Raw genomic sequence first — 26,353 nt, forward strand, 5'->3', positions numbered from 1 at the left:
TGGTCCATATAACAATATGGTGGAAAGTTGTTTGAGTTAAAATCAAATGAAAAGACAAGGGGGCACTGTCTGCGCCTGAAGAAAACAAGGTTTAATCACCAGACACGACAAAGATTCTTTACTGTGAGAATTCTCAATCTGTGGAATACCCTGCCTCTGGCGCTGGTCACGGTAGGGATAGCAGAGAGCTTCAAGAAGGGCCTAGATGCTTTTCTACATCTAAATAACGTTGACGGTTATGTTATATAGAATAGTTTCCCCTAAATCCCTTCTTCATCCAATCCCATCACTTAATTTCCTTGCTGGAACTTGAATGGCATGTGTCTTTTTTTCAAACATATAAACTATTTTACTATAATGGAAATAACAATTTTTATGTTATAAAAGATTGTGACTTTTAAGATACATAACATGTTTATGATTTTTTTGTTTATTCTTATATCAGTTTTAAGAAAAGTGGGGGTTGATTATGGCTCGGATCATCTGTCTGTGGGCCTCCCCATGCCTCCATGGACTTCTACACTTCCCCCTTCCTCCATGGACTTCTATATTTCCCCCTGCCTCTATGGAGGCATGCTGAGATTTCATGTGATCAGATACATACATGGTTTAGACATTGCAGATGTAACAGGACCTTAGATGACACCACCCTGGTCTCATGACATGAAGTACTGAATATTTAGAAGAGACATGGGGAGGAGTACATGAGAGGGGCTGGCCAAGCAGGACACACCCACTCTGATGCCACTGAATATAACATAAAGTTTATCTATGGGGATGTAACTGAAACAATTTTTTGCTAAAAGAAGGCTGTCCATTAGTAAATAGGGTTCTATGGAAACCTGTCAATAGCTGTATTTTATGCAATTTTGGTGATGGGTTCCCTTTCAGGCTGTAGCAGACGCGCTGCATTGGTCAGGGAACATTCCAAGCCGTGGACCCAGCGTAATTCAAATCCTTAGGTGTTTAATGGTATGTCATCACTGTCAGTGTTGGTGAACACTTATGTAAATAACTAGCAGACCTAAATGTAGTTGTTACAGACAATGATAGTGGAAGTAGTAGTAGTAGTGAGGGAGTGTGTAGGTCAATTCTTGATGTCACTTATTAAGTCAAGAACATCAATATATGATGGCTCTTCAATGCAGTTCAATAGTCCCACAAATATTGTTTTCCTTTATTATAATTATGATGAGAACTAATTATGCCTTAATTTTTTTTTACTTCTTTTTATATTGCAGAACATATGTTACCAAATATACTCAAAAAAGGATTTCTGGAAGCTCGGAAAACTCAAGAAAGTTTTTGGAAGAGCTGTTATGCTGAGATAACTCAATATAAACTTCACATCTACAGTACAGACAGCAGCGGTAACCATAATGCCATAACTGCGTATCCTCTAGCTCATATTGAAAGCATCACTATAACTGGAAGCCATGAGACCAAATTAGTTGATGTCTTACTGTCGGATAACAGCCAGTTACAACTAAAAGCAGATTCTGCATGGGAGGCCTTAGACTGGGGACAAAAGTTATGGGAGGGAGTACGCGCTTTGACATTAGTTTCAGATTACATCACACCTCAACATGGTGTCATCAGTAGATTGAATCCCTCTGGGGACAATGACTATTTGGGGACTCACGGCTTGTCAAATACATCCAATGATTTTTCCAGGGCCATTAACTTGACCATTGGGTATCAAAAAAACATTCTAAAAACTGGAACTTTATATCGCTTAACTTTGCAAAATAATTGGAAAGCTTTTACATTTGTTCTTACCAGTTCGCACTTTACTGCCTATCGGCCAAGTTGTCTGGATGAAGACCCTGTGCTTAGTTACAGCATTGATACCTGTGCGTCAGTGCAAATGGATAATCTTGATGGATATGATTCCTGTTTCCAAGTTATTTTTCTTCAAGATGTTCTACGACTCCGAACTGAAACCCGGCAGAGGGCGCAGGAATGGATGGACGCTATTATCTCTGCTGCTAATGTTGCTAGGAAGCCTGATCAGAATGTGCTAGTGCCTCTTAGGAACAAATCCAAAGAACAGCTATCCTTAAGGGAACTGCAGAAGAGCAAGCGCCAGTCTGTTACCACAAGTTTTCTTGGAATCCTGACAACTTTGGCCTTGGAAAGGGGTCTCACAGCTCAGAGCTTCAAATGTGCAGGTAATGCTTCCATTTTTTTACATGACAAAAAATGTGTTGGCATTTAAAGGGGATCTTTGAGGCTTATTACACTTCCTATAAGCAGGGTAGTTACTTTTTTTAAATTATTTTTATTATGATCAAGTACAAAAGACATTGCATATAAATTTAATATCATCAAATTGGCATATTATAAGTTAATAAATACAAACAAAATCATATACATTTTTTTTACTATCCCCCCTCCCCTCCCCCGGTGGTTGGCGGCTATCTTAAATACCATTAGATACATAGCAGACTGCCCTTACAATATTACAGATACAATGATGGCATCTTTAGGCATTCTAACATTATCTTCCTCCTCTGGCTTTGCAGCTCTTTCCCTTGCCTCCTGCTTCTCTGCAAAACATAAAAGATCCATACTCACCTCCCATTCCTTAACTTCCACTTCCTATTCTTTCAATGATAAAGAATTAGTTTTCTTGATAGTAGACCTTTCAGTAAACAAAGAACAAACTTTGATGCTTCCACTATACCCAATTCAGAGCCCAGGATACACACCTGCATATCCAATGGGATATTACATTCAGTAATTTATTGGAATCTATCTAAGTCCAGCCAATAATGATGACGTTTTTGACATCTCCACGACATGTGTATAAGATCAGCATCTATCAATTTGCGTCTAGGGCACTTTTCTTCATTTTTTCCCCAGCAGTAATTTAATCGGTTTGGGGTAAAATGTACCCTACGTACTACATACAATTGAGTTACAGTATAAGACATATTCTTGGTAGTTTTTTTAATCATACACAATGGGGGACATGTATCATAGTTTTGTCTCTCTTAGGTGAATTTTAGAGACATTTGGCAGCTCTTTTTTGCACCTTATGTATGATCCTGTCTTTTTACTTGAGATACATTTTCACTTTTTCCTATCCTGGCAGGCGCAAATTTTGGCTTGTTTTTGAGACTTTTTGTTGAAAATGTCTCAAATCCACATGGACACTTAACACCTGAAGGGGTTATATACAGGAGTGGACACTACTGTTAATTTGGGATTTGAGGCTTGTCCTGCATTTTTAAACACTCTAGTCACACCCCAGGGAGATGATGACATATGAGGCTGCAGTCACACGTGTTGTTAAGGGTGCGGCCACACGTTGCGTTTTGAAACCTATTACAACAGCTGAGGAGAGGTGATTTGCCTAATTACATTACTGTTAATATTTGCAGCAACTAAGGGAAGACCTTAAAGGCATAGACTGGGATAATGTTCTCAAAGACAAAAGCCCCCCCCAAAAATGGGAATTTTTCTCATATATTCTGAAAAAGTCCTGTGAGAAACACATACCTTATGGGAAAAAGCATAAGAGGAACAAGAAACAGCCAATGTGGCTAACTAGTCTTGTAAGGAAAGCAATAAGCGAGAAAGATAAGGCGTTTAAGGTGCTAAAACGTGAAGGTAGCGATGAGGCATTACAGGATTATAGAGAGAAAAATAAATCCTGTAAAAAGCAGATAAAGGCTGCAAAAATAGAGACTGAGAGAAATATTGCCAGGGAGAGCAAAAATAATCCCAAATTTTTCAAGTATATAAATGATAAGAAACTAAAAATGGAGAGTGTGGGCCCCCTTAGAAATAACATGGGGGTCATGGTGGAAGGGGATGAGGAAAGGGCCAGTCTACTGAATGTCGCCTTCTCAACTGTCTTTACCCAGGAAAATCCCCTGGTGGAAGACACAATGAGGAATAATGTAAATTCTTTTTGGAATGTCAACAGTTTAACCCAGGAAGAGGTACGGCGCCGCCTCGCAACCACTAAGATAGATAAATCACCTGGGCCAGATGGCATACACCCCCGGGTTCTGCATGAACTATGTACCGTGATAGACAGACCGTTATTTTTAATATTTGAAGATTCACTGAGGACTGGTTATGTTCCACAGGACTGGCGCATCGCAAATGTGGTACCAATATACAAAAAAGGATCAAATAGCGATCCTGGAAACTACAGACCCATGAGTCTAACTTCTGTGGTGGGGAAAATATTTGAGGGGTTTGTTAGAGATGCTATCCTGGAGTATCTCACTGTGCACAACCTTATAACCCAGCGTCAGCATGGGTTTATGAGAGATCGGTCCTGTCAGACTAATCTGATTGGTTTCTACGAGGAGGTAAGTTCAAGACTGGATCTGGGGGACGCTGTGAATGTTGTATATCTGGACTTTTCAAAGGCATTTGACACTGTGCCACATAAAAGGTTGGTATATAAAATGAGACTGCTGGGAATAGGAGAAAATCTATGTATTTGGGTAAGTAATTGGCTTAGTGATAGAAAACAGAGGGTCGTCATTAATGGCACATACTCAGATTGGGTTCAGGTTACTAGTGGAGTGCCACAGGGGTCAGTATTGGGGCCACTTCTTTTTAATATTTTTATTAATGACCTTGTAGTGGGTTTACACAGTCAAGTTTCAATATTTGCAGATGATACTAAGCTGTGTAAAGTAATAAATACTGAGGTCGATAGTTTAGCATTACAGAGGGATTTGTGTGGGCAGAGAAATGGTTGATGAGATTTAATGTAGATAAATGTAAAGTTATGCACTTGGGCCATGGAAACAAAAAGTATAATTATGTTCTAAACGGTCAATTACTTGGTAAAACTGGAGCTGAAAAGGACTTGGGGGTATTGGTGGATGGTAAACTTAATTTTAGTGACCAGAGCCAGGCGGCTGCTGCTAAAGCAAATAAAATAATGGGATGTATCAAGAGAGGAATAGATTCTCATGATAAAGACATAGTTTTGCCCTTATACAAATCGCTGGTCAGACCACACATGGAATATTGTGTACAGTTTTGGGCACCAGTGTATAAAAAGGATATAGTAGAGCTGGAACGGGTGCAGAGGAGAGCAACCAGGATTATTAGGGGAATGGGGGGATTAGAATACAATGACAGATTACAAAATTTGGGATTATTCAGTTTAGAAAAAAGACGACTGAGGGGAGACCTCATTACAATGTACAAATACCTGAACGGACAGTACAAGGATCTCTCCAAAGATCTTTTTATACCTAGGCCTGTGACCAGGACAAGGGGGCACCCTCTACGCCTAGAGGAGAGGCGATTTTACAATCGACATAGACAAAGGTTCTTTACTGTACGAGCAGTGAGACTATGGAACTCTCTGCCGCAGGAGGTTGTTATGGCGGACATGTTCAAGAGAGGCCTGGATGCCTTTCTGGAGAGCAAAAATATCACAGGTTATGGGGGTAAAACATTTATTTAATTCTTAAAGGTTGGACTTGATAGACTTGCGTCTTTTTCCAGCCTTGTATACTACTATTATACTATGATACTATTTACAAAACGCAAAGTAAACGCAATGTAAACACATGCATTAACGTCTCGTTTATATCGCGTTTTGTAAACGCAAATGTTAACAGTAATATAATAAGGCAAATCATCTTGCCTCAGCTGTTGTAATTGTTTTCAAAATGAAATTAAAGTGCAATTAAAAAGCTACCTGTGACCTCATCCTTAGAAGTAGCCAATAAATTTGTAAAAAATGTAAATGCAAAAATTTCAGAATTTTAAAATAACAGGTTACTGTGCAAAATTTTAAACATTTAAAGCATGTGAAGTAATTCCAATTTATATGTTAAAATAGGGTCCATGAAAAAAATCTTTCCTTTGCACCTGCCCTGGACCAGGTGCAGATTTGCGCACAGAAAGTCGCAAAAATAAGCCAAAAAAGTGATACATAAGTGAAAAGTCGCACTGAACATCTGGGAAACAATGATACATAAGGCACACTGCACAAGGTGCAGCCAAAGCATACTTGAGAAAAAAGTCACAAAAACGACAAAGGTTGCAAAAATGAGACAATTTCACCAGCAGAAATGATGATACATGTCCCCCAATGTGTTCACCCACTTTTCCACCGTTAAATCCACCACATTCTTCTTCCACTTCTCGTAGCATTCCTTAACAGGAGGGTGTGCAACATCCCCCACCGGGGCCTAACCTTTTCTCGGGGCCTGGAGTCAGCCGGGGCCCGCAGTACCTGAGTGGCTGGCGGTTGCGGCCTAGGCACGCTAGTGTCACGGTGCTTGGTATGGGGAACCGGAGGGCTGTCCTACAGCCTGGCAGGTCTCCAGCAGGGTGGTGTTGACAAGAAATGATGAGGGAGAGGCTGCTATAGCGGATCTCCCTGGGGAAACCCTTTGGTGTCTAGAGTATGAGTCTCTGTGTGGTGGACAGGGTGCCTGTGATGATGGCAGCCGTAGTGGCAGGGACCAGACGGAGGCAGAGGTTGAACAAAAACAACTTACAGTTCTTTATTGGAACCGACAGGAACCGCAGCACCGTGCCTTTAACAGAATAGTGGAGTTCTGAGATGCAGTTGGAGGGAGCCACAGGAGGTAGATCGCCAGCCTGGATGCAGAGGGCAGTCTGGGAGGTAGCTGTGTCCTAATAGGAAGCTTCAGTTTGTCTTGGAGTGCTTCAGGTATCACCCTTGAAGGTAGGGTGAAACCCCTTTCCTCACTAACTCTTAGCTATTAGCTCCACTCTTCAGGCAGGGACTAGGCTCTTCCTGCTCTGGTCTGGTATGCTAGCTGTATAGAGTTTAGACTGGAGTTACTCCAGTCAGCTTCTGCAGACTCCTAAGTCTGGCTAGAACTGGTCTCTTCTCCCTCCAGGGAGAGACTACTCTCTTCTGGAAGTTTCCTGACAGGGTCAGCTCACAGAGACAAAGTATAACACATGTGATTGGATGACACATCTTACATCACATAAAGCAATTAACTCCTGCCTTACCAGGCAGGATCTACCACTGCAATGTTCCCCTGTGTCTTATAAGGACTATGTAATGTGATGTAGTGACATGCTGTGGGGCTGACTAGACCCTACACAGGCTGCAAGCTGCACGGAGGGACGTATTCGCAACCACTCCTCTGCCTTGCATCGGCGGGGGTGTTGCAGGTGTTTATCACCCTCGGGTGGCAAAAGGTGGCACGGGTGCCAAAGGTGACACGCAGAGCCCTTTCTGTGGGCACCCAGGCCTTCACGCCAACAGAGAGTTTGCCAGACAGGACTCAAAACTTCCTCCTGTGGTCCAAGACATGCCATGCTCAGCACCATTTCAAAGAAACATCCTTGGCTGCCAGGACTACGAGAGGAGCGAGAAGGTGTGGATAGAGATGGATTATTGTTGGAGCTCCTTCTCTGTGTCCCCTGATTCTTTCTCTTCAGGGGACCTTGGAGGGAAGCTACAATCCAAAAAATCTCCATCTTTCTATTGTATTGGTGAACTCAGGACACCAATACGATTGAAACCTGTGATAAAACCTAAAAAACATAATTCAGCTGCAGGTGTCCCTGGGAATCATTCCTCCATTTTGCCTCTCGGTCCTCATTTAGTACCTCTTTTGGTCTATAGCAACCAAGGTTTCCAGCTCTCAAAAAACTACAATCAGCAAGATGGAGGGGCGGGGCCTGCTTCCTGTCACCTCATAACAAGGGCGCGCTGCTGACCAGTGACACCATAGCTATCTATCTAATATCTATTTCATATCTATCTTTTTCCTATCCATCTATCTAGTCATATCTATCTCATATCTATCTATTTATTCCATATCTGTCTATGTAAGTATCTATCTATATAACTATCTATTCCCTATCTATCTATCCCATATCTATCTATCTATCTATTAATCTATTTATCCCATATCTATCTATCTATGTATCTATCTATATATCTATTTATCTATCTATCTATCTATCCCCTATCTATCTATCTATCTATCTATCAATCTATCTCTGTCCCTGTCCCTCTCGTGAGGTGATGGGGGGAGGAGGGGCTGTATTTCTGTCTGTGTGGATTATTTGTTTATACACAAGTATAGGGAAAGCTGAGGGAGAGATAAGTGTAGGGTTTGGTCACTACATTAGTTAGGGCTCCTGGCAGCACATGACTGAGTACTGGAGGAGTGAAACATGAGGTGAACAGCTGAGTGCAGGGAGAAAATGGTGGCGTGTCTCCTGCTCCGTAGTCTCAGCTCCTTTCAGCCATATGAGAGATTACTGATATCTAGGGGAAGTCTGCAGAATACAAGAGGAAGGAGCAAGTTTCGGGAAACTAATCCAATTGCAAAAGGGCTTAAAATTACCTGCCCTACAACAAATAAATTTTTTTTTGAAATGACGGTTACAATTTAAATTATCATGTTGGCACTTTGCAACATATAAATGGGTATTGGATCTATTGTGGGCACTCTGTCTCTAAAATGTTCGACATCACTGCCATATGTCATATATTTAAAAAAAATATATATATTTTTCTGTTATATAATTCTCCCTATCACAGAAATATTTTGCTATTGTGCAGCTAGAAAATAACTAAAATCAGGGATAGCTAATCCTCTATTCTCTATCTGTGCATACATTCTCTCTAACTTTATATGTGCCCTTTTCTTATTTCAAACAAAGTCTCTTAATAGGGAATCCAAAACCAAAAAAAAGTCTAATTCACAGGACTATTTTAAAAGACAAACAGGATCTGAGGCAGCAACATCATTTTAAAAACTACTATTCTCGAAGATAACAAGATGTTCAATCTAATAATAATAATAATTCCTTTATTTATGAAGTGCGCTAAGATTACGCAGCACTGCACAGAGTTTGCCAAATAATTATTTTCCATATTGTCATCATTCTCTGATTTTTAGGATAAGAGGCTAAACATTAAGCTCCAAGTAGTCCCTGGGGTCCTTACTGATAGTGATAGTGTAGGGCAGTGATGGCAAACCTTTTTTACACCGAGTGCCCAAACTACAACCAAAACCCACATATTTTTTGCAAAGTGCCAATGCGACAATTTAAGCAGTAACTTATTACTCCCTGCTCTGTCACAGGGTTAAATCGTATAGGCACCTGAGGACACCAATACGATAGAAAGAAGTAGTAGTTTGGATTATCATTGTAGTTTCCTTTAAGGATCCTGGGCTGCCTGCTACTGCAAGAGAAGTTGAGTCCTGTCTGGCGAACCCTGCCCTGGGGTGATGGCCCATATAGTGGGCTCCGAGTGCCACCTCTCTTTTCTCTTCTCAGTTCTGTTGGTTGTAGTATAGAATTATATTTTATGTAATTGCAATAATTACTGTGGAGGTAAAAACATATTACAGGTTGTTTAGCCTCTTATCCCTGACACTTGTTTTCAACTTAGTTACCAGATTAGATTTTTAGACATGTGTCACGATAATTGGCTATAAATTCCGAACGCTGTAACATATCCAGGGGATTTTGAGATTTAAGTAATAAGTTTTGCGTTTTGTTCTGAAAAAAAACTGAAAATTTGGCAAAGTCATTTTCAAAGTTTGAAATGTTCTGCTTTACATGCAGATAATTAAAATACCCCAAAAGCTTGATAACTAACACTTCCAAATGTCTACTTTATGTTGGCATGATATTTTATGCGTCCTCTAATTTTTCTAGGTTGTTATGAGGCTTAGAACTTTAGGTGCGATTCACCGCGTGCGTCGGGTCCCGAGTGTTTTCCCAAGGATCGCAATGCTGCCGGCAGCTTCAAAAAGACCGCGGCGCCCATGCCATCTTGCCGCGGATTGTCGCTCCCCGTGTCTCGTTTCAACCCATTGATTACAATGTGCTAATTATATCAATGAAAATGACACTGCACACAGCTCCATACACCAAAGTATGAAAAAGTTATTAGTGCCAGAAGATGGCAAAAAAAAATTTTACAGGAGGTTTTAATTTTTGTAAATGTATGAAAACATTATAAAACCTATACAATTTGGTATCCCCATGATCGTTCCGACCCAAAGAATAAAGTAGACGTGTCATTTGGGAAGCACAGTGAAAGCTGTAAAATCCAAGCCCACAAGAAAACGGCGCAAATGCGTTTTTTCACCAGTTTCACTGCATTTGGAATTTTTTTCCTGCTTCCCAGTACACAGCATGGAATATTAAATGCTGTCACTATGAAGTGTAATTTGTTAAGCAGAAAATAAGCCGTCACAGAGCTCTTTATGTGGAAAAAAGAGTTATAGATTTTTGAAGGTGGTGAGTGAAAAATGGAAGTGAAAAAACTAAAAAAGGCCAGGTCGTTAAGCGGTTAAACTCCAGAGGAGTGTGGCTCTGTTATATTCTTCAGGTTTGTTGTAGGGTACTGGACCCTTGAGAAGAACACGATTTACAAGTTATAGCTATTTCTGAATTTTATATGTAAGGGCCTGCTATATATGTACAGTTTCTCAATCTGGTGGTCGAACAACTGAAACACAGGGGTTGCCTAATGCCACCAGAGCCACGATTATATATTCTCGCTACAGGGGTCACTACATGACCATTCAGCTTCTCAATCACATACAGCAGGGCTGCTGACAGTGAAGAGGGGAACAAGGATGGAAGACTAGACCTGTGGCGATCGTGGGCAAGATCTGGCGAAGGGATTCTTTGTTGTGGAGGGGGGATCAGATTTTGGAGGGGTTTGTTCTGTGAAGGGGGGGGGCAGATCTGGGAGTGAATTTTGTGTTGTGGAAGGTGAGTTCTGTGTGAGGAGGGGGTAGCAGACATGGCGAGCTACCTGAGTGAGGTGAGGAGGATTGTAGTAGTTATATTATTGTACATAGGAGGCAGTATTATAGTAGTTATATTCTTGTACATAGAGGGCAGTATTATAGTAGTTATATTCTTGTACATAGGAGGCAGTATTATAGTAGTTATATTCTTGTACATAGGGGGCAGTATTATAGTAGTTATATTCTTGTACATAGGGGCAGTATTATAGTAGTTATATTCCTGTGCATAGGGGGCAGTATTATAGTAGTTATATTCTTGTACATAGGGGGCAGTATTATAGTAGTTATATTCCTGTACATAGGAGGCAGTATTATAGTAGTTATATTCCTGTACATAGGAGGCAGTATTATAGTAGTTATATTCTTGTACATAGGGGGCAGTATTATAGCAGTTATATTCCTGTACATAGGGGGCATTTATATAGTAATTATATTCTTGTACATAGGGGGCAGTATTATAGTAGTTATATTCTTGCACATAGAGAGCAGTATTATAGTAGTTATATTCGTGTACATAGGGGGCAGTATTATAGTAGTTTTATTCTTGTACATAGAGGGAAGTATTATAGTAGTTATATTCTTGGTTTGGGGTCACCACAACATGAGGAACTGTATTCTGCGGTCACATCATTAGAAAGGTTGAGAACCTCTGCTCTAGTATCATATTGGATATGATTCTCTAGCCTTGATACTAGATGAGGTAAATCTAAATTTCCCCTCCTTTCAAGATGGCGATATGATTGAGAAGGGAGCAATAGATTACTCATTAAATTGCTGTGTTGGCCCTTTGTGATAAGCAAGTTGGTTTTTGGCTGTAGTTTGGGCATTCAGCCTCTAAAAGGTTCACCTCATAGACATAGAGGCTTGCTTGTTCCATATGGTCTCATGTGAGCCTGGTCAGAACTGAAAAGATGATGGGAAATATTTGAGACTGATTCTGCTCCTCTCAATCCCCTCCTAAAGTCTGCTTAATGGTTTAAAATGTCTTGAAGTGCATTGTAGGGGCATACAATGTATAGTAGCCCAGGGTCTGGGTAGGTAGACTACACAAAAGTAGCCTCTCCCAAGGAAGTTCTTGTATACATCATCCTCCGATAATCTGAGAAAGGAACAGGAAGCAGACACCTCTGTTCTCTTTGCAGTGGTCAGACCAAGTCACTGCAGATCAGCTCCCAATTATTCAAGTGCAGACACTGTAATAAGGATATACTTATAAAAAGTACAACATATAACAGCATTTTGAGGGCTGAATATGCAGGTTTTTATAAATACTGTATAATCTGAGCAGTTCGTGAGAAGATACTGATGCCAGTGCCTTATCTTTGTTGCTATTATACAGTTATACGTGTTTGTGGGAAAGGTTCATGTTTGTTCGGCATATCATTCAGCAGAACAGCAATTTTTTACTATCTGATGGTAGTGTTTTAGATACAAATTAATAAGCAGTTTAGACAATATTCACATGTTCTTGCCAATTCTCAACTGTAAAATGATATACATTTTTTTGGATTCTTTTTTAAATAAAGTTGATATTTAAATTGTTTCATGAAAAAACAAGTTGAAGGTAACTATATTTGATTCTCTGTAATGTTATGGCATATTATTACCATATGCACTTACATCCTGATCTGTGGGGAGTTAGAGATCACCACTGAAGGGGTATAAAGAGAGTATCGGCTCGACATTGTTAACTAAAATATAACTTTTAATTCTGAATTTTAAAAAGAAAAATGTATAGAACGAATGTGGAGGGTGTGTGGTACTACACCAATTTCGTGTGTGTTAAAAACATTTGTATTGGCCCCAGTTCATAGCACTAGTCAGGGACAGACTATACCAGGGTCAGATGGTATTGCAGAGGTTACAGGCTAGTGGATAATGGAGAGCCTTAATATATGCCAAAGGCAGGCTGATGCACCTCTTATCCGGCCAACACCTCTTGCTTAGGATAAAATTCATAATTTATTGAAAATAGGTATCAGGTCCCAACCACAGTGCAGAGCGGATTGTGCACCCTGCACCAGGAAGGGAGAGAAATATGGTGGAGGCTATCAGCTGAACAGATGTAGGAGAAGGGTCAGCTAGTCGGCAAAACTGAAGCCACAGTGGGCTAAAAACAGCTGCTAACCTATTATTAAAGCTGTCTACAACCATAACTCCTCAGCGAGCACTCCTAATGATACTGAGATACTAAGTTAGAGATCACCCACTGATCAGAAGGGTGAAAGGTGTAAGAGGCAGTCATGGAAGACCTATAAGGACTCTTATGGTGGTTTTGTCAATCTCACAGATCCAAAAGTTTTAAATTCAACAAAAAATTTTTTAAGGACAAAGAAACACATTTGCTGGAATGGCTGCACGAAAACATTTTCCAAATGTATTTTGCCTGCATCTAGTGAGGAGTGAGTTCACACTTTGCATTGCAGTCAAGGGATGATGCCAGAAGCAGAAGGCATTGCCCTTGGCATAGCAGCCTTCCCCTTGAATGAGCACAGCTGCAGCCCCCCAGCACAGCTGCACCCCTCCAGCACAGCTGCACCCCTCCAGCACAGCTGCACCCCCCTCCTGCACAGCTGCTATACAGTTAACAAAGTTTACTGCTTTCGACCCAATCCCCTGTATAACTATAAGTAAGCAAGTAGAACTGCTGATTTTTTTCATGTTATTTTAGAATTTAGGTTTTTTTAGAATGTATAAAGCAATAACAATTCTGTATATGTGCTGAAAATTATTAGGTTGGAACAGACCTTACCAACAACCTTTCCACCGGTTAATAAACCTTAAACCTAATTCAATACAGGGCTAAACATTTACACTGTCCTGAGTCTAGAGTTCAAGTTTTACTCCCTTCTTCTATTGTTATTAAACCAAAATGGCCTCCGCTGTCAGTTGTAAATAGTGTGGACCAAGATTTGAATTCTTATCCCTCTAGTTGAGAGAGAATGACACAGTTGTTGGGGAGAGAAGGGCTTTACTGAAAATTCTTCAGCCATTTAGTGCAAATTCCAGTAATTATAGTCATTGTGTCCGTAGTGAATGGTGCATAATACAGACGAAGCCATTTCTAATTGAGACCTTACAGGAGGTACAAATCCTTTCTTTGTTCAGCTTGACAAATTAGTGCCAAAAAGTGGCAAGGTCCGAATGGGAATCAAAGACAAGAAACACAAAGATGGAACTTAAAGCTACAGTAATAACCCTCTCTTGTCCTGCCAAAGGGGGAAACGACTAAAGACCAATGCTTGTTGAAGTTTTCTTTTTGTTCCAAATTCCCTTGACATGTCAGCGGCTCAGGACGGCCTTATTTGTTTAGTTAAAGTGATTAAATTGTAATAGCTCAGGGCAGACCATTGTCTTTTTTTCCTAATCCCAACTCCACAGACTCCAGCTGTCCCCATTAATTGATTGACAATGGCCTACTGATAAGGAAACATGTTGGTAGGACCACATTTTTTCCTCATGCACTTTAAGATGAATTAGGGTGTACTTTTTTTTTTCTCTATTTTTGAAATCAGAACTGTCACAAAGGCTGAGAAAAGCAAACAAGTCCCATGAGAAATGAGATTTTTGTGAATAGGAGCGAAGAGGCTGGGTCTTATACAACATTGTAGAAAACATTTTGAAGTGTGTCTGGAGTTTTCACTAGTTATGTGTAGTTCCTGTAATGCATTTATCATATTCTGTTTTTTAAAGATGGGAAGCAACATTAGTGCACAGTACTACCAGGTCTGGATAGGAACTAAAAATGCAGGGGTTAATGTGAGTAATAATGTGAATAATAATGTGAATGTAATGTAATGTGAATAATAATAATGTGTCTGCAACAGCTTATCTTTCTAAGAACTTTAAAAAAAACTTTAATAAAGTTGTAATTGTAGAACAGCTGCAGTAAAACACAATGGGCACATTTACTTAGATCAGGGCAAACTGCACTAAATGACGTTTACCTGTGTATAGTGCAGGCGGCGCCAGATTCAGGATTTCTGGCACCAGTTGTTGAATCTGGCGCTACCTGCACTGCCCCAAAAGGGTTCACCACCTTTTTTTGGTGCACATTTATGGATTTTGCATAATAAATCTGGCGCACAGTCCGACTTAGCACCAGAACGCCCCCCCCCCCCCCCTCCAATTTATTTTGCATGATGACTAGAGCAGCTGCGCCACAAAACAGTCGTGTGGGATGCAGGCACTTCTTAAATTCTTAATTACCTGTGCATGCAGTTTGCACCTAAAAGAACATTTAAGGTCCGCCAGAAAACTGGTGCATGGCCCTTAGTAAATGTGCTCCAGTGTTTAAGCTGCTACACAGAGCAAATTATATTCCTAAACTAGGGAATCAAATCATATATATTAACTCCATAAACTGGTGGATATCTTATAACTTTCCCCCGATGTATTAAAGAACTTTTATTATTTTTTTGGGAATTAAAAAAAGAAAATACATTTCTACAATTTTGAATGTTTTGTTCTTTTTGCTTCAATTTTTTCTGCATTATGCTTGTAGTATGGATAACTTGTGAACATCAGCATGTTGATGCAGAAATACAACCTTTTGTACCATGTTGAAGAAATTCCTGTTAATTTTGATTTAGCGTACAAGACCTTTTATGGGGGCATGCTGACAAGAATATTGCTATTATGCCATTGTTTTATTTTTCACTCATTATAGACATAGCGATACCAATTATTATTGCCAGTAAGCTTGGTTCTTGTACTCTATCTATATAGTAATCTTGGTTCTGCTCCTATATTTATGTACCAAGCTTGGTTCTATTACTGTGTCTATGTAGTATGCTCTGTTCTGTTATAGTACCAGAACCAAAATTACTACATAGATACAGTGTCTATGTAGTAAGATTGATGATAATGCTGTATCTATGCAGTAAGCATAGCTTTTGTAGCATATCTTTGTTGTAAGCTTGGTTTTGGTACATCATCAGTATTGCTTCAGATTCTGTTTTATGTAGTATGCTTGATTTTATTAAAATATCTGTGTAGTAAACTGGAATGGCAATGTTTCTTTGTTGCATGCTTGAATTCTTTGTGCTAGAGTTACTTTTGCGGTGAGGAGTGAAATGCATAGCAGTTTTATGGCTGCTGCATGAGTAGACGGAGGAGGGAAACAGAAAAAAATTATAATTTTCATTTATGCAATTTTTACAAAGTTTAATTTCATCACCTCTATTCATTCTTAAAGTGTAACTGGCAGTTAAATAAACCCCCTCAAACTAGATATACTCTAATAAACTGCTATTAGAAAGCACTGTCCCTGTTCCTCTCCATGCCTGTAAATTTGTATGCAAATGACCTGAGGTTAGTCCGATCAGCGTATTTCCTGAAGCTGAGTCTGGCTTATTCATGAATCTCCTTCACAGACACGCCTTCTATATGATATGCTGACTGCACTGCTCCGTGATCTCTATAGTTCCTGGAGAGGATCAGGAGGTCACTGGCCGCTCCCCCCTTCATCTCTGTCCTCTTACCCACAGAACTGTATGGCAGCTTGTGAGAAGAGCAGAGATTCAGCAGTGAAGTCTAGAGGCCACTGCATTTGGTGTGCTGAGGGAAGATTACAGGATGCTGTGACTCTGTACAGGGAAGGGAGCTACTAGAGTAGATGGGGGAAGGGAGGTCAGGTACTGCTGTATCTACTGCCTTATCTGTGTCTCTACCAAGGCAATACTTTACCTTACACAGAGAAATTTCCTGTGGGAGGGGTAACGGGGAACAGGAGGAAGTCTCCTCCTGCTGAAGCTAATTTTCATAATAAAGAACAGGTAATTTTACAATGATTGATGTGTATGGATCAACAAGATAAAGGCTGGGATGGAATTCATGTGAGCTCTAAAAGGCAATTGATTGTCCAAACTGGTGAAAGAGAACATCTGAAAAAGTTAAACTCTAAAGTGAATATGTACCTTAGCTTTAGGCTGAACATGTTATATTATCATATTGTATGCTCTGCTAACGTGTGCTTGGTATGTGTTTTAGAAATTGGGCACGTTTAATTTTAAGGTGATCAAGCTAATTTTCTCAAAGATTATATTGCGGCAGAGGATTGTAGCGGCAACTGATTCCATTTTCTCTATTGATGACATTTGCCATGTAAGGGGAGTTCATAAGGGATAGATTTTGGCCAGATGGGTATTGTGTATGGCCAGCTATGCTGCACTTGCTATAGATTTTCACATATATGTATCCTGCATATACAACTGTCATGCTTCTACAGTTCAGGGCATTACATTTGCGGTGTGCTCTTTTGATCATAAATTCTTTCAGCTAATACACTGTCGCTGTTTAAGCTTTCCCCTGTACACTGAAGAAAGCATCCGCTACTGTCTTTTAGAAGTATTGCTCTGGGTGGAGTTGATTTTATTATTTTTATAATGGAAATAAATGAATGAATGGACAAGAAAAGGACACTGAAAACACACCTGCACATCAAAGGCCTCATATTAATGGATGACATACTTCACTTGAAAGCCAAAGATACCCTGATTTTATAAAGTCACTTTGGACCACTAGACCTTTCAATGTCTTGTATCTTATTCTAGATTCAATGGATGTGGTTACTTTTAGGACCTGAAATCTGCTTCTTCGAAAAGCAAATATTTCTTTATGGACAAAATAACAAAGTATTTTGTTGTTGCTTTTCAATACTTAAAGGGCTTGACCACTTTTCAATAAATCTCTTTCATAAGATATTTCTCTGCATGTATATGTAGATGTGTCTTTGCCTCCTTTGATATCTTCACTGCCAGAAGTACATTGTATATGTCCTCTAAAGAAACTGCAGCAATACCGCTCCGTCCTCTTGCCTTATTTGAGACCTGCTGAGAGTATGACCCTACAAAGCACAACCCTACGACACCTGAAGTGTCTTATTAACTTTTGGAGGCTTTACGTGTCAGACAGTAATTGTACAGCAAAACTGGTTCTGATTGTTAAATGTGAGTACCCCTTTAAAAACAAGAGCAATACCCATATTATGTTATCTGGCCTTTTCTTTACAGAGTTGTGTCATTTTTTCTTCTAAAGCTGCTTGTACAAAATCTTTCTCTCCAGCAGTGAAGTGGGCAGAGTTGAATCAAAATGAGGTTGACCTCATTTCCTATGGTTCTTATGTCCTCTGATGTAGTAATTTAGCAATAAATGTGTTGCTAAACCCGAATATAAGCCGAGGCTCCTACTTTTACCACAAAAAACTGGGAACCTGTTGACTCAAGTATAAGCCTAAGGTTGGATATGCATTGGTCACAGCCTCCCCCCAGTATATAGCTATTCAGCCCCTTGCCCCCTAGTATATAGCCACCAAACATCACCCCAGTATAAAGCCAGCCCCATTATATAGCGAGCCCTCTGTCCCTGTCTATAGCAAGCCCCCTGCCCCTTTATGTATCCAGCCCCCTTTCCCAGTATATAGCCAGTCCTCTGCCCCAGTATATAGCCAGCTTCCTGCCCTAGTATATAGCCAGCCCCTGCCCCAGTATATAGCCAGCATACCCCCATTATACAGCAAGCCCACATTCCCCCATTATATAACCAGCCACCTGCCCCATTATATAGCTAGCCTCCCGCCCCATTATTTAGTTAGCCAGTCTCTCACCAGCCCCAGTTAGCCCAACAAAAGAAAGTCAATACTCATACCCCCGCAGGTCTTCTCCGGCAGCCGGCACACACATTATTTTGGCAGTGGTGGCCAGCGTCAGACCCTGTGTCCAAAACGCCACTTTTTCACCGTTTTGAAACATAAGAAGGCTGTACAGAATTTAATATCCCTGTGTTCATACCGACCAAAAGAATAAAAGAGACATGTCATTTGGAGTGGACAATGAAATCTGTAAAAACCAAGCCCACAAGAAAATGGTGTGAAATGCAGTTTTTCACAAATTTCACTACATTTGGAATTTTTTTCCTGCTTCCCAGTAGACTGCATGGAATATTACGGTCACTATGAACTGCAATTTTAGTGCAATGCTACACAGAAAACAAGCCCTCACAAAGCTCTTTACATGGAAAAATTAAAAAGTTATAGACTTATATACAGTTCCGACTTACATACAAACCCAACTTAAGAACAAACCTACAGAACCTATCTTGTATGAAACCCGGGGACTGCCTGTATGGGCAATCAATTTACCAAAGGGTATTTGAGAAATAGGGTGCCAAGGCATTGCCCTTCTGAAGGATACACATTAAGTAGAGCTACTGTTGTTTCCAAAAGTTCTAAGGAAGGTGCACCACCCATTCATGCTCATTGATAAAAAACTGTGCCTGAGCTTTGCTATGGAGCCAACATGATAAGCCGGGAAATGTGGGTACAGGTCTTCCAGGAGTACGTTCTGGAAAATTGATACATTTACAATATGTATGGGTGAAATGACTGCAGCAAACCTTTCTCCTCCACTGTTGCAGCTCACCTACACCAGGACACACAGACTTACTTTCGTCCACAAAAAGAGACAGGAGAATGGATACAACTACTACATTTATATTTTCTTGTATACCTGTTTTGGGATAAGATTTTACTGCTTTTTATATCAATGTGGACTGACACCTTAGTATGTGGAAAATGTTTATTGGCACACATATGACCATACAGGAAATAATTTATATGGTCTCACCATTGCCAATATACCCAGTGGTCACTGGGAAGGTTTGGATCAGGGATGTAACTTGAAGGGGGTGCAGAGGGTGCATAGGTGGAACTTAAAATGTCAATTTGCATATGAGAAGACTAATACTATAAACCATACATTATAGTCGGGGTCTGGCACAAACATACTTGGGCCCATCATAGTCATTTTACGCCACTGGTTAGGATGTCTAAGGATCTGACATGGCTCCAATATTATAAAAATTGAGAAGGAGAAGACATCCTTGTTATTTACCAGTCATTACTCATTATTCGTGAAGAATTGAAATATTGCTTGTAATTCTTGTCTAGTTCATGACGGAGAGGTCGCCTGATCAGAGGCTTATCTTCTATCCTGTAGTTAGCAGATAAGTTTTATTATGAGATCCATGATATGCATATTAAAATGGACATTCCCCCCTCTTCCCTGGATAAAGACTGTATAGCTTGTAGCTTTACTCTCCTCACAATGTGTTTTCTGGTAAGAAGTCATTGGAGCACATTTACTTACACGGTCCTTTCGCGATCCATCGGCGCGTTCTCCGTTGAGGATTCAGGTCTTCCGGCGGGTCACTAAGGTCGTGCGCCCGATATCCACCAGGTGTCGCTGCTCCGCCGAAGTTCACCAACCTATTCCTGGTGCATGTAAGCGTGTGTCAAGCGACACAAATTTTTTTTTTTAAAACACCGCTGTTTTTCCGAATCCGTGGGGTTTTCCGACGGCCTTGCCCCCGATTTCTGTTGCATGCATGCGGGTGCTGATGTGCCACAATCCGATCGCGTGCACCAAAAACCCGGGGCAATTCGGTGCAAACCGATAATTTTCGGCAAACCCGGCGAAAAAGAGCAAATCGGACCCTTAGTAAATGTGTCCCAGTGTGTGTGAGTTGGACTGAGAATGGGTGGGTGCTGGAAGTAGACAGCAGCTCAGTGCAGCGTCAGACAGGAGAACAATATGTCTACCCGACCCTAAAGTCAGGAGATTCATGGTCGGGTCAGGGGCAACTGAAATTGTGTACACCAGGACTGATAGAGACAGGTTGAAATTTTATCTGTCAGTTCTCTATTCACATTGCTGCACATATTGTCATGTGTCAGGAGTGTAAAGAAAAAATCCTGTGCAGCACAGCATATTCTAAGAATATACTCTTGATATATAGCTATTAATATAATTACAAGAAGAGATACTAGGAGTGGGTTTTCCATGAGTTTACTATTAAAAGTAAGTGCAAGATGAGATGCGCAAAGACAGTGAAGAAAGTGGGGATTTTATTGAGACAATCAACAAAGTAAGACAATAAGGGAAGCAGAGGTTGCACTTGTTTTTTTTTACTGGCAAAGTAAAAATATTCCTCTTCTGAGGAATATTTTAAATCGAGGAAGAGTGCCAAATTTATAGTAATAAGACGATCTTTTCAGTATATTACTGGAAGCTCTCTTAACACACCCTTTATGAACCTAATCGTAGACATCTGACTTGGGTCACTTGACAGCGGAGTGCCAACCTTGTTTTTAATCATGCCACATGGCTGAATTAATTGCAATACTTCTAATAAATTATTGTCCATGGCCATTTTTTTAAGGAGCCATGTATCCATTCTGTTAAATAGCTGAGCATGTCCTGATCTGTTTATTTTAAAGATCACTAAGAATATAATTCATGAGAATCTGTGGAAAACAATAGTCGGGCAGATACAGATCGGCCAAAAGAAATGGACGTTAAGGTCCATGTTTTACGGTTGACCATTGGTTTGGCTGTGAGCATCTAGTATAGGAACAGGTTGTAATCACATAACATAAGGGAAAGAGAATTACAGAGGTTCTGCTCTCTCAGAGAATGGGTGAAATGCTCTGTCAGTGCTTCACCCGATCTCCATGACAGCCATCAGGGTCTGGCACTGCTGTATCCTCCTGACCTCTGTGGTCTATAAGATGTAGGCAATTTTAAGCAAGAGTTTTTCTTTCTTAAAAACCTGTCTTATAGTCCAAATAATACAGTGTATGAATTTGCCTCAATTGTTCTGACCATATAATAATAACATGTAATTTGTATTGCGCTGAACACTTCAAAAAGCTGGTTCTTAAAAAGAAAGGGCTTTTTAGCCATGTTACCTTACTGATAATTTTTTATACAGTTATATAGAAATTGAAGAGTACTATTAAAGAACATAGAGCTATTCCAACAGAAAACTGAAAAAAAGTTATGACCCTCATTAGGTAGTGAAACAAAAATGGAGATTTACCGAATTAGTCCTGGTTCTTAAAGGGTTATATAGCCTAACGTAGTCAGTTCCTACATTTCCTGCTTGATAATCTTTGAATCTATTTCAAACCATACAAGAGCGTGAAAAGCATTATAGCTATATTTCTTGACTAGCACAATAGACTGCATACAAGAACATCAAGGGACAGTGGCTTCTTTTACCATCAAACATTGTGCGTGAAAAAAAGGATCTCTTTAGGGCGGGAATATGAACTTAAAAAAGATAACTTTGTATTTCAAAGCTGCTCTCCTGAACCCCCCTCCCAAATAAACATCCTAATTGACATCCAGTTCTGTGATGCTAGCATTTGCTTTCCAACCTCACTCACTTTGAAGCGTCTGACATCAAAGGCGGCCAGCATCTTTCTGAACTCAATATGCAGGGACACCACTATTATGACCCAAGCAGATAATCTAGTAGAGGGAAGGAGGCAAAGTGGACCAGAATTAAAAATGAGCCTTGGTAATGGATTCCTTATAGCCATGTGACATCTCTGTGTGTTCGGTTTAGGGGTTTATTTATTTGGCTATATGTCGTCCTGGGAGTATTGTTCGAGTATTATATCTCCACTAATAAAAATATATAACTCATAGGTGTAAATAATGTTAATGTACCGCAATTCATGCAAGAAAATCATTACTGTGCACAAATACTGCAGTGATGATTGTGTAACTCCTGTTGTAAGTGCAGGCACTGAGGGCATAAGAGATTGAGAAACTTTAGTGGTGCATTATAGTGTGTAGTGATACAAGGCTGGAATTACACTATTTCGGAGTATGAAAGAGGCGTGTGGGGAGATGGCATTATACAGCGCAGGGGTGGGGGGAATAGCCATTATACAGTGCAAAGGATGGGCGTTATACAGGGCCGCGGTGCACTCACATGGCAGCATGGCACTAGAACAGTCTTGTGTTCCCTAAAATATTCCCTAGTGTATCATACAAAACACCCCCATCATGGTTATTTTATATAACGCCTCCCTCACCACTATGGATTCCTTATGTGCCCATCCCCTCCCCGCCCCCCTACCGGGAGCTCTGGGCCCCAATACTTGCCCGGGTGTGCCCAGTGCTGGCGCCAGCCTTGAGATGAGCACAGTACTACTACTCCTAATCTACATATATGAGCATAGCACAGTACTACTTCTTCTATACTGCATAAATGGGCACATCACTTTTACTTCTATCTTGTATATATGGACACAACCCTACTACTCCTATCCTGCATACATGGGAATAACACAGTACTCTTCTCATATCCTATATAGATGGACACAGCATTACTACTCGTATCCTGTATATATAGGCGCAGAACAGTACGACTTCTTCTAACTTTTACATATGGCCACAGCATTACTACTCCTATCTTGTATATATGGACACAGCACAATACTACTTCTTCCATCCTGTATATATTGCTACAGTACTACTCCTAACCTGTATATATCGGCACGGGACAGTACAACTACCTCTGCCCAGTATATATGGGCACAACACTACTACTCCTATCCTGTTTATATGTTCACAGCACAGTACTACTGCGTATGTCCTGTTTATATGAGCACAGCTCTAGTAATCAAAAGGTTGATGTATATAATTGTTTATTTATGTCAATGTGAGCACCTATTTTAACATGACAGTATGAAGACCTTGACAATGTTGTGCCTTTTGTTGAGTGCATTCAAATATGTGTCCCCCCCCATGATGAACCCTTAGCTATAGCTCTGATATAATACACATACAAATGGTTACTTTTCAGGTTACATCTACTTATAAGCAGTTTTTCTTTTTGCCACCAGAGGTCTCTAACTGTATATATGTACATTCAATTTATGAATGAATACCGTAACCCAAAAGACACAGATCTACTAATATATGTATTAGTGTTTGTCTATGTATGTTATACATGATCAATTATTGCCCCCAGTAGGGCAGACATGCTAAATTTACCATCAGCATGTATTTGTTGTGTGGGATGTTCACCTTCTATTCCCCATAGACTTTAATGGACCTTCTGTTACACATCCGTTATTAACTCGATAATAATTCCTTTATTTATGGAGCGCTGACAGCATGCTCACAATCTAATCAACCTACTAGTATGTTTTGGCGTGTGGGAAGAAACCGGAGGACCCGAGGAAACCCACCAAACACAGGCAATACATACAAACTCTTTGCAGATGTTGACATGGATGGGACTTGACCACCACTTTTTTTATGGCGGTGCAGGACCGAAATCTACAGCGACATCTTTCAACGTTGTTGTAGTTTTTTTCTCCTCCCATCCCTAATCGTGGGATCAAGACCCTGGGGAGAAGATAGAAGTTTAATGGGACAGATCAGAGATGAGAGCTCATGAGATCTGTGAGATGGATATAAAACACAATGGGGCACATTTACTTACCCGTCCAGTTGCAATCCTCAAGGTGCGTTGTCCGACTAGGATTCAGAGCTACCGCGATTCACTAGGATCGTGCATCCAATTTCCTGCATGTGACGCTTCCCCGCTCAGGTCCTCTGGAGTTCACTTCTTCCTGGTGCATGTAAGTGCATGGCTTGCAACACAATTTAAATTTTATATTCCACGGTTTGTACGAATCAGTCGGATTGTCCTATGGCTACGCACACCTATTTGTGTTGCATGAAAGCCGGCGCCGTTGCGCCAAAAACCGATCGCATGCGCCAAAAACCCCAGTTAAATGCGACGCAAAATGGAAAAATTCGGGAAACCCGAAATGCGTTCAGCAGACCCTTAGTAAATGTGCCCCAATGACTCAAATACACTCAAATGCATTGTTTCTGTTAATAACTGTGAATTAGAGAATGTGTTTTTTTGTTATCCTGAGTATAAATAAGAATCGGGTCTTCCCCTTTAAGCAGGGCTGCTTGGTCTAAGCCAATCCAGTACAGTTCTAACCCCAAAGGGGGGTCATTTTCACCTGTAACAGGGGCTCTTATAGGTGCCCAAGTTACAGTGGAAAACTTGTAATAATAAAAAAAAATTCCTCCACTATGCTATAAAAATACATTGCCAAGTAATACAGGCCAAATACAGGCCAAGTAACCTGGATGAAAACCTCTTCAAGGTTGCTCTGGACCTCAGACTGGGCTAAAGGTTCACCTTCCAACAAGACAAGCACACAGCTAAAATAACAAAACAGTGACTTCAGAACAACTATGTGACCATTCTTGACTGGCCCAGCCAGAGCCCTGACCTACACCCAAATCTCTGGAGAGACTTCAAAATCGCTGTCCACCGAGACTCATGGCTGTACTAGCTCAAGAAGTGCTTCTACTCAATACTGAGCAAAGGGTCTGAATGATTATGACCATGTGATAAGTTTTTCTTGTTTAATAAATTAGCATAAATATCAACATTTCTGTTCTGTTTTTTCTGTAAAGATGGGGTGAAGAGCAAAAGAAATCTCTACACCAACTGGCTGCAATGACACAAACAGTGAAAATGTAAAGGGACCTGAATAGTTTCTGTACCTATTGTATATACTATACATTACAGAAAAAGGTTTTCTTTCCCACTATTTGTAACTTTAACCCCTTAAGGACGGAGGGTTTTTCGGCTAATTTCTCGCTCTCCAACTTCAAAAATCCATAACTTTTTCATTTTTACGTGTACAGACCTGTGTGAGGGCTTATTTTGTGCGTAACCAATTTTACTTTCCCGTAATGTTATTTATTTTAACATGCCGTGTACTGCGAAGCTGAAAAAAAATTCCAAATGTGGAAAAATTGAAAAAAAACCGCACGTGCGTCACGTTCTTGTGGGCTCAGTTTTTACGACTTTCACTCTTCGCTCCAAATAACACGCCTACTTTATTCTTTGGTTCGGTGCGATCGCGGTGATACCAAATTTATATAGGTTTTATTGTGTTTTAATACATTTTCAAAAATTAAACGAATGTGTACAAAAAAGAAAAAAAATTTTTTGCCATCTTCTGACGCTAATAACTTTTTCATACTTTGGCGCAGGGAAATGTGTGAGGGGTCATTTTTTGCGTAATGAGGCGACGTTTTCATTGCTACCATTTTGAGGTCTGTGCGACATTTTGATCATTTTTTATTTCATTTTTTATGTTATGTAAAAAGGTGTAAAAGTCGCATTTCGGACATTTGGGCGCCATTTCCCGCCTCGGAGGTCACCGCCGGCCGTAACCGTTTTTATATTTTGATAGATCGGGCATTTTGGGACGCGGCGATACCTAATATGTCTGTGATTTTTACTGTTTGTTATGTTTTATATCCGTTCTAGGGAAAGGGGGGTGATTTGAACTTTTAATATTTTATTAATTTTTTTTTTTTTTTAAACTTTTTTTTTTCTTTTTTTTTTCACTATTTTTTAGACCATCTAGGGTACATTAACCCTAGATGATCAGATCGCTCCTACCATATACTGCAATACTACAGTATTGCAATATATGGCGTTTTTGCAGGTCTTACATTACAATGAGCCACTGGCTCATTGTAACGAACCTGCATAAACCATGTAGCCTCGTGTCAAGAGAAGACACGAGGCTACCATGGTAACCGATCGCCGCCCCCCGATGACGTTCAGGGGCGTGGCGATCGAAAAAAAGATGGCGGCGCCCGCGCGCCGCCGTCTTTTAAACGCCGCCCGCGACTTTGCGGGCGGCGTTTAGAGGGTTAATAGCCGCGATCGGTGCAAGCACCGACCGCGGT

The 26,353-nt window shown here is 40.4% G+C and overlaps 1 protein-coding gene across 4 annotated transcripts in view; it reads left to right on the plus strand.

Moving 5' to 3' along the window:
• PLEKHM3 (pleckstrin homology domain containing M3) overlaps positions 1–26,353 on the plus strand; it is a 184,707-nt gene that overhangs the window by 51,551 nt on the left and 106,803 nt on the right. For all 4 annotated transcript variants that reach the window (XM_072121040.1, XM_072121037.1, XM_072121038.1 and 1 more), the window contains exon 3: positions 1,242–2,171. In XM_072121040.1, the coding sequence (XP_071977141.1) occupies positions 1,242–2,171 (930 nt within the window). The remainder of the gene's footprint in view (positions 1–1,241; positions 2,172–26,353) is intronic.

Source organism: Engystomops pustulosus, chromosome 8, assembly GCF_040894005.1.
Source record: "Engystomops pustulosus chromosome 8, aEngPut4.maternal, whole genome shotgun sequence".
NCBI classification, from domain to species: Eukaryota; Metazoa; Chordata; class Amphibia; order Anura; family Leptodactylidae; genus Engystomops; species Engystomops pustulosus.